At 35.9% G+C, this 19,264-nt stretch overlaps 1 protein-coding gene across 3 annotated transcripts in view; it reads right to left on the reverse strand.

Annotated features, from left to right (window-relative positions):
• Positions 1-591: 591 nt before the first annotated feature.
• The window catches only part of Eif2ak2 (eukaryotic translation initiation factor 2 alpha kinase 2), a 36,603-nt gene continuing 17,930 nt past the window's right edge, over positions 592-19,264 (reverse strand). For 2 of the 3 annotated variants that reach the window (XM_058578461.1, XM_046441648.2), the window contains 6 exons: positions 17,473-17,586; positions 15,983-16,163; positions 13,712-13,840; positions 8,558-8,659; positions 7,433-7,486; positions 592-7,354 (listed from right to left, as the gene is read on the reverse strand). In XM_058578461.1, the coding sequence (XP_058434444.1) occupies positions 7,235-7,354; positions 7,433-7,486; positions 8,558-8,659; positions 13,712-13,840; positions 15,983-16,163; positions 17,473-17,586 (700 nt within the window). In that variant the 3' untranslated portion in view covers positions 592-7,234. The remainder of the gene's footprint in view (positions 7,355-7,432; positions 7,487-8,557; positions 8,660-13,711; positions 13,841-15,982; positions 16,164-17,472; positions 17,587-19,264) is intronic. The other variant, XM_046441649.2, reaches the window with a different exon arrangement.

Genomic DNA, 19,264 nt, shown 5'->3' on the forward strand with positions numbered 1-19,264 from the left:
TTGTTCGTCACCCCCACCCCACCCCACCCCCCACCCCGGTTATTTTGCCCAGCCAGCCGGGCTGCGGCAAATTTGGGTCTGAGGTTGTGGCTCAATGGTACAGCATTTGCATGTGTGAGGCACTGGGTTTGATCCTTGGCACCACGTAAAAGTAAATAAATAAAATAAAGGTATTGTGTCCATCTACAAATGAAAATATATATATTTTTTAAAAAGTGGGAACAACTCAAATGTCTATTAACTGATAAAGAGATACATAAAATGTTACGTATTTGGCAACAAAAAGGAATGAATCACTGACTGATGCTACAACATGGATGAAACTCAAAAGCAAAATACTAAATGAAGAAGACCACTGTCAAATAATTATTTTTATATGAAATGTCTGGACTGAGCAAATTTATAGAGATAAAAATAGATCAGTGGTCTAGTAACATTGGGAGAAGATGGTGAGTGTCCATGGATATAGGATTTCTTTGGGGGGGTAACAAAAATGTTTAAAAATGGAATGTAGTGATGGTTGCACAACTCTTTTGAGTATACTAAACACCAATAAATTGTATATTTTAAGTAGGTAAATTATATTGAATGTGAACTCAATAAAATCATTATTTTATTTTTTTAATTTGTTCTAATTAGTTATACATGACAGTAGAATGCACTTTGACACATCATACGTAAATGGATTGTAACTTCTCATTCTTCTGGTTGTACATGATGTAGGATCACATTGGTCGTGTAATCATATATACACGTAGGGTATTAATGTCCAATTCATTCTACTATCTTTCCTATCCCCATACCCCCTCCCCTCCCTTCACTCCCCTCTGCCTAATCCAAAGTACCTCTATTTTTCCCCAGCCCCACACTTATTGTGAATTAGCATCCACATATCAGAGAAAATATTCAGTCTTTAGTTTGGGGGGATTGGCTTATTTCACTTAGTATGATATTCTTCAGCTCTGTCCATTTACCAGCAAGTGCCATCATTTCATTCTTCTTTAGGCTGAGTAATATTCCATTGTGTATATATACCACATTTTCTTTATCTATTCATCTGTTGAAGGGCACCTAGATTGGTTCCATAGTTTGGTATTGTGAGTTGAGCAGCTATATACATTGATCTGGCTGTGTCACTGTAGTATGCTGATTTTAAGACCTTTGGGTATGAACCAAGGAGTGGGATAGCTGGGACAGATGGTGGTTTCATTCCAAGTTTTCTGAGGAATCTCCATACTGCTTTCCAAAGTGGTTGCATCAATTTGCAGTTCCACCAGCGATATATGAGTGCACCTTTTCCCCCACATCCTCACCAACATTTATTTAAAACCATTATTTTAAAAAGTTACACAGACCTGGGCAGGGTGGTGCATGCCTGTAATCCTGGTGACTCAGGAGGCTGAGGCAGAAGGATCATAAGTTCAAGACCAGCCTCAGCAACTTAGTGAGACCTGTCTCAAAATTTAAAAAAATAAGAAAGGTTTAGGGATGTGGTTCAGTGGTAAAGCACCCCTGTGTTTAATCCACAGTACCAAAAAAAAAAAAAGTTGCAGGATTTTCAGTAGAAATGATAGGAGAAGACAGACATGTGCATCTGGGTCTTTAATCCGGTAACAGAATGTGGGATGTGTAATGGGAGCCTCCAGGGAGCACAGCCCTGCCAAAACTTCAGCCAAGAGAAACTCATTCTACATTTCTGGCCTCCAGAACTATAATAAAATAAATATGTGTTGTTTGAAGTCATCAAATTTGTAGTAATCTGTTACTACAACCACAGAAATTAAAATAGGTCTTAACCAAATTAGTCCCCAAAAGATCACACATATCTGAGAAGCATTTTATTTCCCTTACAATTTTGCTTATTTGCAGTTTTTAAGTTAGAATTGAAGCCAGTAGTGATGTCACCATACATTTATTAATTGATCCCTTCATCTATGACCATTTTGGGAAAATGAAGGATTAGGATAAGGATAGGTCAAAATCATAGGTACTGAACTATAGCCAGTGACAACTGGACAGGCATTTATATGTAGCCAGTAAACATCTAAATACAAATGTTTCCTACCTGCACTTCTTGCAGTCTCTGCATCTTCCCCCTCTGGCAATGCCTCCAACTTGGATCTCCAAATGGGACTCAACATTTTACCTTCCGAACGTACCTCACCATATCGATGGATGGATGGTGGCCCCACTACTGGTTTAAATTCCAAATTACTAAAAACTGTGTATTAGGTAAAGGTGAGACAAGTAAAATACCTCTCAAACATATGTGATTCTTGGGTTTCATCTGATTATATTTTATTTAATGGCATCCAAATCCTGCCACTCACCTGAACAAACCTGGAGATAATCTTTGACCTTGACCTTTTCCATAACCCTCACATCTCCTGTTGTTCAAGCTTAGTCCTTCAGCCTTCTAACCTTTCAAATAGAGTCTCTTCCTGCTCTAACCCATTCTAAGCACATTAATTCCAAGTACTGGTTGGACCACACCCCTGTTTAAAAAAAAAATACTCATTTGTCACCTTTGGAGGTTGCTAGGCACTAACTCATTCTAAAAAAATCAATAAACATTGTCATGTGCTGGTTAGTACATGCCTGTCAAAATATAGCTACTCAACTGCTCTGGAGGCTAAAGCAGGAGGGTTCTCTATTATAGGCCAGACTGGACAACTTAGGGAAACCGTGTTAATATAGTATAAAAAGGGAGAAGTAGGGGGATGGGGTTGTAACTCAGTAGTAGAGTGCTTGCCTAGTGTGTGTGGAGCACTGGGTTCAAGTCTCAGCATCACATATATGTAAATAAAAAATAAAGGTCCATTGACAACTAAAAAAATATTTTTTTAAAAAAAGGGATAAACATATGGTGCAATCTAATGTAGTTGCTTGCCTCATGTGTACAAGGCCCTGGGTCCGAGCCCCAGTAACACTGAAAAATAAACTTGATAAATACTTATCCCTCTTTCCCATTCAGCTTTAGAGAAAGTTATCTATAGAAAAATCACAAATAATAAATGCAAGAAGTTTGGTAGAATCAGAAAATCAATATTTGGCAAACCCTAAAATGAAATAATGGACCCAGGCAACAATCATCAATGGTTTCTCAAACTGTAAGGTAAAAGAATGATGGAAAGCCTTAAAGTGGATTACACCACTATAACCTACAGATCAATCTAAAAATCACTGAAAATGGAACAATCAGGCATCTTGTTCCTCTTGAAGTATTGCAAAAATAAGTATACAGCATCGCCTATGAAGTACTCTTGAAGAAAAGTGAACCGGAATCAAATCAAGCTTCTAGATCTAACTAGACATCATGGGGATACCATCAGCCAAATCCTAAATGTAGGATGTTCTACAGGACAAATGATCCAGGTCCTTCTTTAAATACATGGCAAAAGGAAAGAAAACAGAGGTAAATGTTATAGAGTACAAGAGACCTATAACCAAATGTACTATTGGATCCAGACTTAAACAAGCAATAAAAAGATATTTTGAGATAACAAAACTGAAGGCAGATTAATTATTGTATGATATTAAAAAAAATCTTATTAATTTTAAGTGACAATGATATAGTGGTTTTGCTAAAATCTAAAATACCTTATTTATTAGAGATACATTTTTAAATATTTACAAGTGAAATGATTTTTAAAATTTTCTTCTCAGATACTCACATACATATGTACACACAGAGCTGGCTTCACAGACATGTGATCTGTGCACAAGACCATGCTCAGAAGTGTCCACCTTTAATTTTTTTAACAAGGGCCCTACATTTACACTTTGTAGTTGGTCCCACAAATTAGGTGGCTGGCCATACACACACATGTATACACATACTCCACACATAAATATGAATATATGTGTGCATATATATATATATATATGCTAAACATATTTAACATAAATAATGTAAGCATGCATGCATGTTACATATGTTTATGTTAAATAAACACACATATTTAACAAATAATATGCATGTGTAGCAATTAAAAATTAACGAGAAGGCCTGTTTCTAGTTAAGTAACTAGATCAAATGGCTCTTTCAAAACTATCTGCAAATAAGGTCCCTGGCTCTTGCCTCTCTCCTCTGATTAAGAAGATACTTTTTTATTTACTATTTTTTTGAGGCTGAAAAGATATATATTCACAAATAAATAGCTGCTAAGAGATGCTATATTTTTTCATAAGAATAGAAATATTGCACTAAGGGAAGGTTAAAAGGCTACATTCTCATGGCCACCTTCTTAAATTTTTCTTTTTAAGTATATCCTCATTCATTGAAACCAGACATTATTAGTTAAAAGAAAAAAGAGAAAGAAAAAAAACTTCTATCCACCCATAAAACTTTCAAACCTACAGAAAAGTTGAAATAGTAGTACAACCTACACATTTTATCATATTTGCATCCTCTCTCTCCATCTCTTTCCTTCTCCATATATGCACCAATTCTTACTGACCAGTTGAAAGTCCCAAACATCATGACCCTTTACCCCTAAATATTCCTGCATACATTAGCTAAGAATAAATGTTTCTCCTTGACCACAAAACTATTGTCACACCTGAGAAAATTAACAATTACATTGTTACCTACTATGCAGTCTGTACTCAAAAAGTTCTCAATTTGTTCCCAAAATGTCTTTTGTAGCCGTTTGCTGGGATTTTTTTTTTTTAATGTACAGAATACAATAAAGATTCAAGCATTGCCTTTTATCATTAGATCTCTCTTGTCTCCATTTAGAATAGTTCCCCTACTTTTTTTTTCATGACATTTGAGTTTTTGAAGACTAAGTCCATTATCTTGTAGAATGACTACATTGACTACATTCAGGATTTAATAATTTCTTCATGACTGAATTCTAGTCAGACCCTTTGGGCAAGAAAGCTAGATGCTATTGTATAATGTTTCTATCATGTCAGGAGGGGCATATGTTAGGTTGTTCCACCTTGTGTGATACTAGATTGAATGATTTGGTTATTGTAGTTACCACAGATCTCTCCATTGTAAAAGGACATTTTCCTCTTTGTAATATATCATCTGTGGGATAACACTTAAACCCTTTTGAATATTCTGTTTCCCAACATCTTTTCACCCAATTGTTTTAGCATCCATTGATGAACTTTGCCTTAATCAAATACTGCACTGGGAGTTGAACACATATTAAGCATTTTTATGAATACTTTTAAAAATAGGTATAAACCTTGATATAAGTATTTTCTCTTACTCTGCTTAGCCAAAATTTGGCTAGCTTTTTTTTTTTTTTTTTTTTGTTTGTTTGTTTGTTTGTTTGTTTCCTGGTACTGGGGATTGAACCCAGAGGTGCTTTATCACTGAGCTACATCATCAACAACCCCCACACACTTTTTTTTAAATTTTGAAACAAGGTGTCACTAAGTTGCTTAGGGCCTCATAAAATTGCTATGGCTAGCTTGATCCTCCTGCCTCAGCCTCCCAAGCCACTGGGATTACTTGATTCACTTTTAAAAGTTGTAAAATTGCATGACAGCTTTAGAATGACACTTGATTGCTCTGAAGACTCAATTAACCCTCAAGGTCTTCCAAGATGCAATTCAAATTATCTTCCAGCATTTTCTACAAAATTAGGACAGTGAACTAGCACACCCAACATTCCTCAAATACATCTTTTCCAGAACTCATGCCATGCCTCTATCCCAGACTGTGCAGGTGAGCTCTCTCCTCTTTCAAATACTTCACATGCTTGGAGGTCTCATTGGCATGTTACTTCTAAGCCCTGAGGTTGGTTGAAAGCTCCCCCCTTCTATTCTTAACTACTGCTCTTCAGCTAGCACAGTTATCTTTTCTTCAAAGCATTTGTTATAACAGACATAATAAATACTTAAGATAAATAGAAAATGTGTAGTGGACTCAACAGTCAGTTTCAGAGAAAGAATTACAATTATCTCTGAAGTCCTCCTTTCCACTCACATTATCTCCCTCCCTTCTGAGATAACCACTATCCAGAATTTAATATTTCTCATTCCCTTCCTTCCCTTTGTTTTATTACATTTCTTGGGAATCCTAAAAAAATATTTAGTATTGCATGATTTATAATAGTATGTAAATGGAGTTTGCTGTGTATATTTTCTGAAATCTATTTTGCTCTCCTAACCTTACATTCCTGAGAGATATATTGTATTGGTATTCATTTCATTGTAATGCATTCATTTTTAATGCACTCCAATATGTGAATTTTTTTATAATTTTTTTCTTTTAATACTAGGGATTGAACACAGGGCCACTCTACCACTAAGCTACACACCCAGTCACACACCCAGTCCTTTTTTTTTTCTTTCTTTTTTTAAGACAGGTCTCCCTAAGTTGCTTAGGGCCTCAATAAGTTGCCCAGGTTGGCCTTGTACTTTTGCTCCTCCTGCCTCAGCCTCCTGAGTCACTGGGATTACAAGTGTGCACCACCACACCCAACTGTAAACATAATTGTCTTCTTCATTCTTCTTTTGATGAGCTTTATGGTTGTTTCCAGTTCTTTTGACTCCTTTATAAACAGGGTTTTTATAAACATTCTTGTAAGCATGTATATAGGAATGGAGCTGATTTCTTTGAAGGTAAATATAGCTTCAAATTTATTAGATAATGTCAAATTGAGTTCCAAAGTGATGGTATATCATTTGACTTTTTATAGATACCATATTTCCTCAACTGGCTTGTAAGCTATTCAAGGCAAGGAAAGATTTTTTTTTTTCTTGAGGGAAGGAGCATCTAGAAACATTAATCTTTTAATAACCATATTAATTGGTCCATTCACTAATTGGTATAAAAAGAAAATATTTTCTCTTACAGAATAAAGAGATAAGATAGGAATAAACAAGTGTAAAAATGTTTTTGAAGTTTTTTTTTTTTAAACAAAAATCTGGGTGTGGTGACTCACACCAGTAATCCCAGCAACTTCGGAGGCTAAGGCAAGAAGATCACAAGTTTGAGGCCAGCCTCAGCAACTCTGTGAGACCCTCAGCAAGTTAGTGAGAAATAAAACCAAATAAAAAGGGCTGGGGATGTAGCTCAGTGCTAAAGTGCCCCTGGGTTCAATTCCCAGTACCAAAAAAAGAAAAAGAAAACCTGCATTCAAAAGCAGTAAAAAAAATTAAGGAAAGAAAAATTAAAATAAACAGTAAATATCCATCAATATCCCCTAGTAGATTTTAGATAATTAAAAGAAAAACACACACCAGAAGCTGAATATTTTTTCAGAGGGCCCTAATATGTGTTTCTTTTTTTCTCTGAGACATCCTTCCACTTGGCCAAGGTCTTCAGTATTTCAGACGTGTCAGGTCGTTTCTGAGGTTCCTTTGAGAGTAATTTCTGTAGAAGACTTTTCTGTAATAATAGTAAGAGTTAATACTAAGAAAAAAAACATTGGAATAAATAGAATTCTGATTAGTGTCAAGCACTTACTTCTTTGCTGTCAAATACATCAGAGAAGATGCCATTTCTTAGATCTTCAAAAATCTGGTGGCAAAACATAAATACATATATACATATACATATATATGTATATATATTTACTTATTAGGAAATCATTTTCTTGGGAGGAAAAATAAACAGGATGCACTAAAGGCTGAGATTACCCTAAATCCAGGATAGTTCCAGATCTTTGGAAAAGTCTCTATAGCCAGGAAGCAAATAGAACTCTCTTCCCCATACCCTATCCCAATCTAGTGACCATCCTTAGCATTCTATGTTTGAAGCATTAGGTGCATTACATTCACGCCTCCCTTCATCCTTGCTGGAACTCTATGTGACAGGTACTTTCAATGTCCCCTTTTACAGAGGAGAAGGCTGTGGCTGCAAGGCAAGTCCCATTCCTGAGCTTGAGACTAGGATATGCAGTTGTCTACTGCTCAGTTCAGTGATTCCCTGCTGTCCACACAAGAAAGTCCATATTCTTTCATTGATTTAGTCACAACTTGTCTCTCCAGCCCCAACAACCACAACTCCTTGTTGCTTACATACTCCAGTAAAACTGCACTGCCTGCTGTTCTCAAATACACTGCACATTTCTATCTCCATGCTGGGACTGCCTACTTTCTATTTTGGACTATTAGAAACAACCAACCCTTCTGGGTCCAGCTTACATACCTCCAATGAAATCTTAACTGCTACAGATAGAAAGATCTCCCTCCTAGTTGTTTCCACAGACTTCTCCTAAAACACCTACATTGTTCTCTTGTATTCTCTTTCTTCTTAGGAAATTAACTTCCAGAGAATAGGCTTGCTCATTTTTATAACCCTCATGACACTTAGCACAGTGTCTGCCTTCAAGAAGGCACTGATGAAATTTTGCTGACTGGCTCCAGTTCGAGTCTCATGAGATGTGAACACCTTCCAAAGGTCAAAGGTTTTGGTCTATAACAAAAATGGTTGTCAAAACTTGCAAGAGAAAATACATATTTTACTTACAATCATACACTAATACGTTCGAGACCACCCTCACATGAGGACAATACCTATTTGCAGCAGTGCAGCAAAGATGACAGCCAATCATTTGTGTTGTTTAACTTTTTCTTTGAGATTATTTACCTTGACTGTTTCTGAAATTGTGGGACATATGTAAAGAAGTTCAGCAAGAATTAGCCCCAAAGCAAAGATGTCTACTTCCTTTCCGTATTCTTCTGAAGAAATCTGAAGAGACCAAAAATATATTTGCTTCATTACTCACCTGATATAAATATATCTTCTGATGCCAAAAAAACTACTGACCACAATTTTTATATCACACAACAAAGTCTGTTTATTAACATAGCAGGATTTGTGAGTGTGACTGCCAAGGGTTTAACTTTTTACCATTGAATAGCAGAACAACCTGTATAAATTAACTACTCCCATAGGAATAATCTCAACTGTAAAATGGGGCCAATAAATAATACTGACCTCAGTTTCGAGTGTGGAGTTAAATCAGATATAGCAGGTAAAGCAATTAAAATAGTGCGTAATAAGTGATTTGCATGCAAATATTCATAGCATATTTATTACTTTTTTAATTTTTAAAAAATTTTTTAGTTGTTGATGACCTTTATTTTATTTATTTTTAAATATTTTTTAGTTATACATGGACACAATATCTTTATTTTGTTTATTTATTTTTATGTGGTGCTGAGGGTCGAACCCAGGGTCTCACACGAGAGAGGCCAGCACTCTACTGCTGGGCCAGATTCAGCCCCAACCTTTATTTATTTATATGTGGTGCTGAGAATCGAACCCAGGGCCTCACACATACCAGGCAAGTGCTCTCTCACTGAGCCACAGCCCAGGCCCACATAGCATATTTATTTATAATATTCTATAATTAGAAATGATATAAATATCCATCAAAGGAGAAACATGTTACACATTCAACAGAATACTACTCAGCAATAAAAAGGAATTAGCTACTGGTACAAATAACAACTAAAGTTTCTCCAATACCTATTACCTTGAATGAAGAAATTAAGTACAAAAAAGTTTGTATTATGTGATTCCACTCTTATGAAGTTCAAAAACAGGAAAACCTAAAATACAATCACAGAAATGAAAGCACTGGTTGCCTATGGGCAATAAGGAGGAAGGACTGACTGGATAGGGGCCTGAGGGAATTTTCTTGGGTAGGAAGAATGTCCTACATCTTCATGGGCTTACAGGTTACATAGGAGTATGCATTTGTCAAAACTAATACAGGTACAATTAAGATATGTGTATTTTATGGTAGATAAATTGTTCTCAATGAAATGTACTTAAATTTAAAAATTACCTAAGAAAAATAAAAGCACAATGACGAATGCCTTTTTAATATTCTGAGGGTGACAATGTAGGATGCAGGAGATAGTTAATAAAGCCATTAGCTTCCTATTGTGTTCTAATTTCACAGTGAGTGCTCTCTCCATTCTACATTATCAAGCTATCAGCTAGTTCAGTAGACTTATTCTTTTTTATTATTATTATTTTTATTTGTTGATGAATGTTTATTTTATTTATATATATTTGTCATGCTGAGAAATCAAACCCAGTTCCTCACACATGCGAGGCAAGTGCTCTACCACTGAGCCACAACCCCAGCCCTCAGTAGACTTATTCTTCAATGACAGAATAGTATGAGTATTTTGAAAGATAAATCAGTAAAAATCATCTTAAAAGAGCATTTAAAAACCAAAATGAACAATAAGATGAAGAATCTAAAAGACAAAAATAGATAAGAAGTAATCAACCAAACTAAAAAAGTATTAGTATAAGAAGTCTATATGTGAAATACAATATTCAGGGAGGGATGTGCCTGTAGCTCAGTTGGTAAAGTGCTTGCCTGGCATGTGTGATATACTGGATTTGATCCTCAGCACCACATAAAAATAAATAAATGTATCCATCTACAACTAAAAAAACTTTTTTTTGAAGATACGATATTCAAATACCAATAGCTGTACAACCATATTAATAAGCAGCATTAATCACAATAGCTTCCAAAAGATGGAAGCAACCCAGGTGCACATTGAAGGGTAGGTACATGGATAAACAAAGTGCAGTGGCCATATAATGGAATATTCTTCAGCCTTAAAAAGAAAGGAAATTTTGGCACATGCTACAATCTGGGTAAGCCTTGAGGACATTAGACATAGTGAAATAAATCATAAAAGGACAAATACTACATGGCTCCATTTATATGTAATATGTAGACAAATCAAATTTGTAGACACAGAAAGTAGAAAGATGGTTGTCAAGGTTTGGAGGGAAGGGGAAAAGAAACTTAACTAAGGGGTACAGAATTTCTGCAAAATGTAGAGTTCTATAGATTTATGGTGGTGATGGTTACATAACAACATGAATGTACTTGAGGCCACCATTAAAAATGGTTCTCGGGGCTGGGGATATAGCTCAGTTGATAGAGTGCTTGCCTCGCATTGCACAAGGGCCTGGGTTCAATTCTTAGCACCACAAAAAAAAAAAAAGGTTCTTGAGATGGTGATTTTTCTGTTATGTGTATTTTACTACAATAAAAAAGAAAGAAATATATTTTTAAGATCAATGCCCTAACTAACAACCAAATTTATATAAGTAATCCCATTTTAATAGCAAAACAAATATGTTTCAGGGAAAGGCTTTAAGAAGTATGAATAACCTTCATTTATAAGTGTTTTCACTTCATTGAATAATATAAAACTGACCTTAAGGTAGAATGTACTAGTGCTCTCAACTGTGTACTGGCTTCCCAGGGAGAGGATTCCACATCCTACCCCCACTGTCCCAAACTGAGCCAAGCAATCTATTCTGGGCAACAAAGTGTGGCATGTATGTGCCACTGATGAACAGAACTTGTAAAAGCCACCACAAGGTTCCACTATTGCTTTCTGTTACAAAGGCAGTGAGACCCAGATTGATTCTACCTTCAGCCTAAAGGAAACAGGGGAGCAAAACTGCCAGCGTTGCTGGCCTAGCACATGACAGAGAAATAAACTCTAGGTGCTTTGTGTGTCATCAGAAATCCAGGGTCTATTTGTTACTGTAGATAGCCTGGCAAAAGCTAATTGATGGAGGACTTGAACAAGCACGAAGACGTACCAATCTCCTCGAGACAAAAAGGTCAGTTCTCAACCAAATCTTTCAATGTAATGCAACAGCTATCAAAACCCCCAAAACCAGTCATAGAACACGACACTCTGCTGCTGGAGCTCACTCGGAATTACAAATCTGAACCACTAAGGATGGTTTAAAACTGAAAAATTATGAGCAGGGAGGTCTTATTGTTCAAATACAAAAATCTATTTTATAATGCCTCAATAATTAAAACAGAATAATGTTAAAGAGAAAAAAAAATGGAACAGAGTCCAAAAATAGATTCACAAGTGTGTAGGAATTTTACATATGATGAAACAGCACTTTTTAAATTGTGATAAAGTCTAACATAACATAAAATTTACCTATTTTAACCATTTTTATGTGAACAATGAGTGGCATTAAGCACCTTTACAATGTTGCATAACCGTCACCACCATTTATTTATGGAACTTTTCATCCTCCCAAACAGAAATGATAACTACTAAGTAATTACCTTCCTATTCCTCCCTCCTTCCATGACCATGAATTTTCCCTATAGTATTTTAAATCATAAACTATTTCTCCATCTACATGATGATGGAGAAATTGCATGTTCATGTGGGGAAAATCAAGTTAGATTCCTTCCACATACACAAAAATTAATTCAAGTTAAAGCAAATTATTAGCAAAAAGTCAAAATATTTTAAACTCTCGTGATGTAATAAATGGCCTATAAAATAAAAATGACAAATCCAGGAATGATAAAGAAAATACTGATAAATATGATAACTTAAAAACTCTGTACCACAAAAGGCATGATAAACGAAGTAACAAGGAGAAAAGACTTTAATATAGGTTACAGATACAAGATCAATACCCAAAATATGTAGATTCCTTACACATACATTAGAAAAAAGACAACCTAACTGTGAAAAATGGGGAAAAGTATGAATAGAGAATTTACAGGGAAAAAGCATAAGTAAATTTATAAAAAGATAGCATAGCTTACTAAAAAATCTAGAAAAAATGCAAACAAAAATAGCAAGGCATCTTCATTCATCACACTGGTCATAATGAAGACTGATAGTACACCAGTTTGATCAAGAGTATGAGAAAACAGCATTCTCATTTTTATTGGAAGATTATTGTTAGACCCCCACTTTTATTCTCTGCTTGTTTTCTTTTCTTTTTCTTTTTTTTTTTTTTGGTATCAGAGATTGAACCCAGAAGTCTTCACCACTGAGCTACATCCCAGTCCTTTTTATTTTTTATTTTGAGACAGGGTCTTACTAAGTTGTTGAGGCTGTCTTCAAACTTGCAATTTTCCTGCCTCAGACTGCAGAGTTGCTGGGAGGGTACACCACCACACCTGACTAGACTCTCTTATTTAACAACAACTGGGCAGAATTTATCATGTGTGAAATGCACTTATCATTCTATTCAGTCATTTGACTTTGAGGAATCTACCAGATTATCACAGAAATACAGGTGGCCCTCTATCAATGGCTTCCATAACTGACAATTCAACCAACTGCAGATTAATCTTGAAAAAACTCTGCATCTGTATTGAACATGTAAAGACTCTTTTTCCTATTGTTTAAGCATTATTCCTTGAGCAATGTACAATATAATAGTTTTGTATGTGGCATTTTCATTGGGTATCATCAGTAATGTAGAGATGATTTAAAATACATGGGAGGATGCATATGTAGTATTTGCTGTATGCAAATACTGTACCATTTCATAGAAGGGCTTAACATCCATGGATTTGGAATCTGTGGGGTAGGAGGAGGTGTCCCAGAACCTAAACCCACAGTTGAGGGGAGTATTTTTCTAATTCCTGATTGTCACATGTCCTGAGCTGCTTTACTCCATCACGCCCTTCTGCCCTGATGTTCTATCTCATCTCCAACACAGAGCAATGGAGTCGGCCATCTATACCTGAGATCTCTGAAACCATAAGCAATAAATAAACTTTTCCTCTTCTAAATTTTGTTCGTCAGGTCTTTTTATCATAGCAGGAAAAAAACTGACTGATACAAAGGGAATTTTCAACTCTTATTCTATATACTTCTCTAATGCTTTAATTTTATGAGAAGGGTCTAATATTTTTATAATTTTAAAAAATTAAAGAAGCAACAAATATAAGAGCAGAGAGGAAAGGGAACTTACCTGTTCTGGGCTCATATATCGCCACGTTCCCTTTTTTCTTGTTCGCAGTTCATCATTCTTCAGGGTTGTTACAAGTCCAAAGTCTCCAATCTTTATTTGTTTTTCACCTACTAAAAATATATTACTTGGCTATGGGAAAAAAAAAACATACAAATTTTAGTTTATATGTACCAATTTGACAAAGTAATACCACATGTCCAAATTATCTTAGCAAAGGCTACTTCTGTATTTACTTTTATGGCATTTACCCTTATCCAGGTAGTCAAAATCAGAGAATTTAATATCACAGTCTCTACAATGCCAGTTGAAAGAAAGACTTTTTAGCCAACAGCAGAGGTAGCTTGGGGTATAGGCACTTCCAAGTATCTCAACAGCTTTGTCAGTGAAAAGTAGACTCATTCTGAAGGGATCCAGGGATGGATCCTGGTCTACAGGGTAGACATGACCTGAAGGTTTGCTTTAATATATTCTAATACACTGATATACTGATTATGTGGCTCAAAGAGTGAGAGAGTTCCGAATCCCAGGATGGAGTTAGACATCTACCAGAGGAAATATCACAAATATGAGTTCAGGATCAGGTGAGGATTGAAGCAAACACCCTTAAGACCCCATCCAATTTTGAGATTCTCTAAATGGATCCATTCCTACTAATGCTCCAGAATGTCCTGTGCAGAACTTCTCCAAGGAGCTTCCTTTATGTCAACTTTTCCAGGGCTCTATCAACTTCTTACAAACACATGCCCTTCATGTTGAAAGAATTCTAAGCTACCTGGGAGCTGACAACTAGCACAAATTATTTTTCCTAAGTAATCCTTTAAGCCAATTAAAAAAAAAAAAAAACAAAGAAGTACAGAATGAAGAGTGACCAGCCCCATTACACAATTTTGTAGAAGGTATTGACCAATATCCCACAGACCATGAAAACAGGAAGGTTGTTGATGTGGAAATTAATATTTTGGTATTCGGGCAAAGGCTAGACTTTAAACACAATGTTGGGCTCTACACACACATACCTTGTGGAGTAACATTTATGACAGAGCCTAGTAAAAGAACTGAGAAGGAAAAGACTAGGGAAGGATACAAGGAGCTTCTGAAAAGCCAGCCTGACAGGCCCTGGGCAGAAATTAGCAATCAGATTAGAATTCAATTAACAGATAAACAATTGCTTAACGGCTTACTTAACTGTATGACTGATCCCAAACCAATACAGTCAATTTCTTCTTTTGAACATGGTCCATCTAATGTTCTAACTTCTGAAATCACTCTTAGATAGCGTTAACGTTAACTATTAGAACCAGGTGGGCTCACATGTCAAAGTATCAGACATCCAGCCCCAGGGAAGACCCAAGCAGTATTCTATGAGGGGCCACTGAATCCTAGCTAGGTCAAGCCAACAACTCTACACATGGGCACTTATTTTCCTCAGAAACTGCTTTGCTCCTTTCCTTTTCCTGGCTGCGTTAGACAGGCAGAGTAAGCAGACAACCAAGATCCACGTGGATGAGGGACTTCTGGCACAGTGATCAGGGAAGGCTGACTAAAGGAGTTGGGACTAAAGGAAATAGGCAGAAGAGTGTCTGTGAGACAAGAACATGAGCAAAGGCTCAGAGGTAGGATTTAGCCTAGATCATTTGTGAGGGAGGGGAAAAGAGTATGGAGGAGAGACTAAAAGGCTGCCTCTTTGTCTTTCATTTTGATGAGAAAGAAACATGGGAACATTGCTTGTTCAGACCATAAAAACCAAAGGAAAACAAAAATATTATGAATGATATACATGCTCCAAGTTTTGGATTACTGCAGTTTACCAATCCTGGGCCAAACTTCAAGGCCTAACCAAAAAAAATACTAGACTCTAGACCCAGCAACCCTTACCCACTCTCCTCGGGGTAAGGACTAAGGGAATAGGGAACCATGACATTTGAACAAGCCTGAGTAGTAGCAGCCACAATTATTTGTACAGAAATGTTCAGTTTAGGAAAGTTAGTCTTTCAACTGGGGTCTGACTATCAGCCAAATAGGACTGGATGTGAATGAGCAGTCTTATTTGGCTGATAGTCAGACTGTCCCCAGTTCACCAGCCCCGGAGATCTTCTGAGTATCTGCATAGAATGGTAACTGAGGCATGCTCTAGACCCCTTCTAACCTCAAAGGATCAGAGACAGTATTTTGCCATGGCTATTGATCAATCATAATTCTAAAACCAGAGAAGATAAAATTTTCAATTACTAAGTTACAGTCATCAACTTATGAAGTACATTTCCCACTTACTTTGAGGTCTCTATGAATTAAATCTTTTGAGTGTATATAATGCACTCCTTCTGCTATCTGTTCAAATAATTCCAAAGCCAAAGCTTTGTCTGGTACGTTTTGTCTTCTATTTTCAATCCATTCATCCAATGTCCCTTTATCACACAATTCCATTTGGATAAAAAGGCACTTGGTCTTTATTCTGGATATAAAATTCACAGAATGTTAAAAGCAATAAAAATAAATTTTTAAAAATATTTTTAATTATAGCTTCTTATGTACACCCAAACATACCTCAAAACAGAAATCTAAATATAATAAATTTAAATCAAAATATCATAAGCCATTTTCTATTTAAATCACAGGTTTCCAAGTATCTAGATTTTTGTTTTGCTCATTTACAAAATACAAGCCAGCTCATTATTTAAAGCTAAAGACCCTTGATCATTTTTGCTAATAGACAGGAACAAGACCATTAATGGTAGAAAGCCAGATTCCATTATTATATAATTTTGAAACATGTTAATTCACATCAATCAACTGAGCATCTACTTTGTGAAAGGCACAAAACAGGCACCTAGAAATGAGAAAATGAATAGGCACTATCCTTATCATTATAGGAACTGTAGCCTAATAGGAGAGAGGTTGAGGAAAAACAAACCTAACACAACTATATAGGGCAAAAACTCTAGGATAAGTGGCAATAAATTGCTTACTATGAGATAAAAGTTAGAGGACTGATTTATTTTATTTATTTTATTTTTATTCTTTGGTACTGGCCACTGAACCCAGAGGTGCTTAACCACTGAGCCACAACTCCAGCCCTTTTTATTTTTTATTTTGAAACAGGGTCTCACTAAGTTTCTTAGGACCTTGCTGAGTCCTAAGGTGGGGGCAGAGCTATATATTAAACAGTGGAGTTAAGAAAGCTAAATCTGAAATTTTGAAAACAGCTGAGGACATAAAAGAAGGTATTAATTAATTAACTGTAGTAGGGGGGATTGAAATCACAGGCTCTTTACCACTGAGTTACATCCCCAGCCTTTTTTATTTTTTATTTTGAAGCAGGGTCTTGCTCAGTTGCTAAGGCTGGCTTTAAATTTGCAGTCTTCCTGCCTCAGTCTCCTGAGTTACTGGGGTTACAGGAATGCCACACCACACCCAGCTAAAAGAAGGTTTTTATTTTTAAAAAATGTTTTATTATTATTAGAGCTTTATAGTTATACATACTAGTTGGGCTCATGGAAATTGATTTTAGTTCATGATCCTTCCTCTTCCTTCCCCCTTTTCCTTCTCTTCCTCCCTCCCCTCTCCCGTTCTTCTTCTTCTACTCTACCAGACTTAACAGAAGGCTTTTAAAAGCAACTTGGAGCAAGGCTAGGAGGAGCACAACAGCATCTGTCAGAACTGGTTGTGATTATTGTGATGATTGATGGTCTCTTTCCATCCATGAAAGGAAATGACGGTTTCCTTCCACCTTGTTACAGCTATGAGAACTTCTTTTTACCTACATTGCACTGCTTTCAGGATCCTCATAAAAATCGACTCCTTCCCAACAACTGCAGTAATGAACAATGTTGGGATGTTTAAATGTGGCCAGTGCTTGTACTTCACGCTCTACCTTCCTGTTAAAAGGAACAGGAACACAAATGTGTCAGTATATATCCCTGATAAATACAAAACATTCAAATAGCAGAAAACAACTGTCCACACAGTTAATAAACAGTCATTGTGGTTCCTACATCAAGATTTAGAATGGGATCCAGGAGGAAAAATTGAATATATAGGGGGAAAAAAAACCCAGTATTTCTCACTCTCAACGTAAAAGAAAAAGCAGTGAGTGAAGTGCTTCAATTTAAAAGTCATTTGTAGTTAGTTTTTTAAATGCTAGTGACACAACATGATAATTAAATCATATACCATGTTTTGTTTGGACAATGTGTTAAAATCTTGGGATTTCACAAGCAAACCCCATTTGGACAATAAAGGTAGGTAACCCAGGCAACATGCAAAACCTCATTCAGAATTTTCTTTTTCTTTTTTTTTAATTTTTTTTTAGTTATAGTTGGACACAATATCTTTATTTTATTTATTTTTATGCGGTGCTGAGGATTGAACCCAGCGCCTCGCACATGCTAGGCGAGCCCTCTTCTGCTGAGCCACAACCCCAGTCCCTTATTCAGAATTTTCAAAGTGTGACAAAAACATACCAAAGTGTTAATTTATGCAGAGAAGCAGAAACTTCACTACATACTACAGAAGCTTTATATGGGTTTTAGCAAAAGCTCTGACATATCCATGCTAAATAGAGTGAAAAGAATTGAGTTTCCAAAGATGTGGGATACACAAGCATTTTACAATTTTATTTTTAAGAAGTTCTATGTGACATAAAATTTGTAAAACTAAAGAAAAAATTACTGATGCTTCGACAATCTCCCCCAAATCAGTTATTATTTAAGATTATTTCTGATAGTGTCTGTTCACATACATGTTTGTATATTTGTAATTATACTATATAATTTTATCTTTTTTTCATGTGATATGCTATCTTTACAGTTTTCCTTGTAACAAAATTTGTATAAGGCTGGGGTTATGGCTCAGCAGTAGAGCGCTTGCCTAGCACGTGTGAGGCCCTGGGTTCGATCCTCAGCACCACATAAAAATAAATAAATAAAGGTATTGTGTTCAACTACAATTAAAAAATAAACAAATACTTTTTAAAAAGCTTGTATAAGCATCATTTATAAAGTTGCTTTTTTTCCCCTCAGTACTAAGGATTGAACTCAGGGGTGCTTTGCCACTAACTTATATCCTCAGCCCTTTTTACTTTTTATTTTGAAACAGGATCTCACAGAGTTGCCCAGACCGGTCTAAAACTTGTGATCCTCCTGACTCAGCTTCCTAGTAATTGGAATTACAGGTATGTACAATGGCACCTGGCTTCAAATATAAAGTTTTTGATATAAAATTTTAGAAACACAAAAAAATAGAGCAAAAAGTATAACAAACACCTGCCAAGTCATCACTCAAATGAAACAGTTATCAACTCTTGGCTGATCTCATTTCGTTTGTTCTCTTACCCACTTCCTCCTCCTCCCCTGGAGTATTATGAAGCTATTTCCAGCATCATATCATTTCATGAGTAAATATTGCAGTCTATGTCCCTCATTTTCAATGGCTGCAAAACAGCCATTGCTTAAGGGAGAAAACAAAACCGATTTAACCATTTCTTTTTTTAAAATATTTTTTATAGTTGTAGATGGACCAGAATGCCTTTATTTTATTTGTTTATTTTTATGTGGT

This window comes from Marmota monax, unplaced genomic scaffold, assembly GCF_021218885.2.
Source record: "Marmota monax isolate L192 unplaced genomic scaffold, Marmota_monax_Labrador192_F-V1.1 WCK01_AAM20220418_F8-fsc00010, whole genome shotgun sequence".
Taxonomy (NCBI): Eukaryota; Metazoa; Chordata; class Mammalia; order Rodentia; family Sciuridae; genus Marmota; species Marmota monax.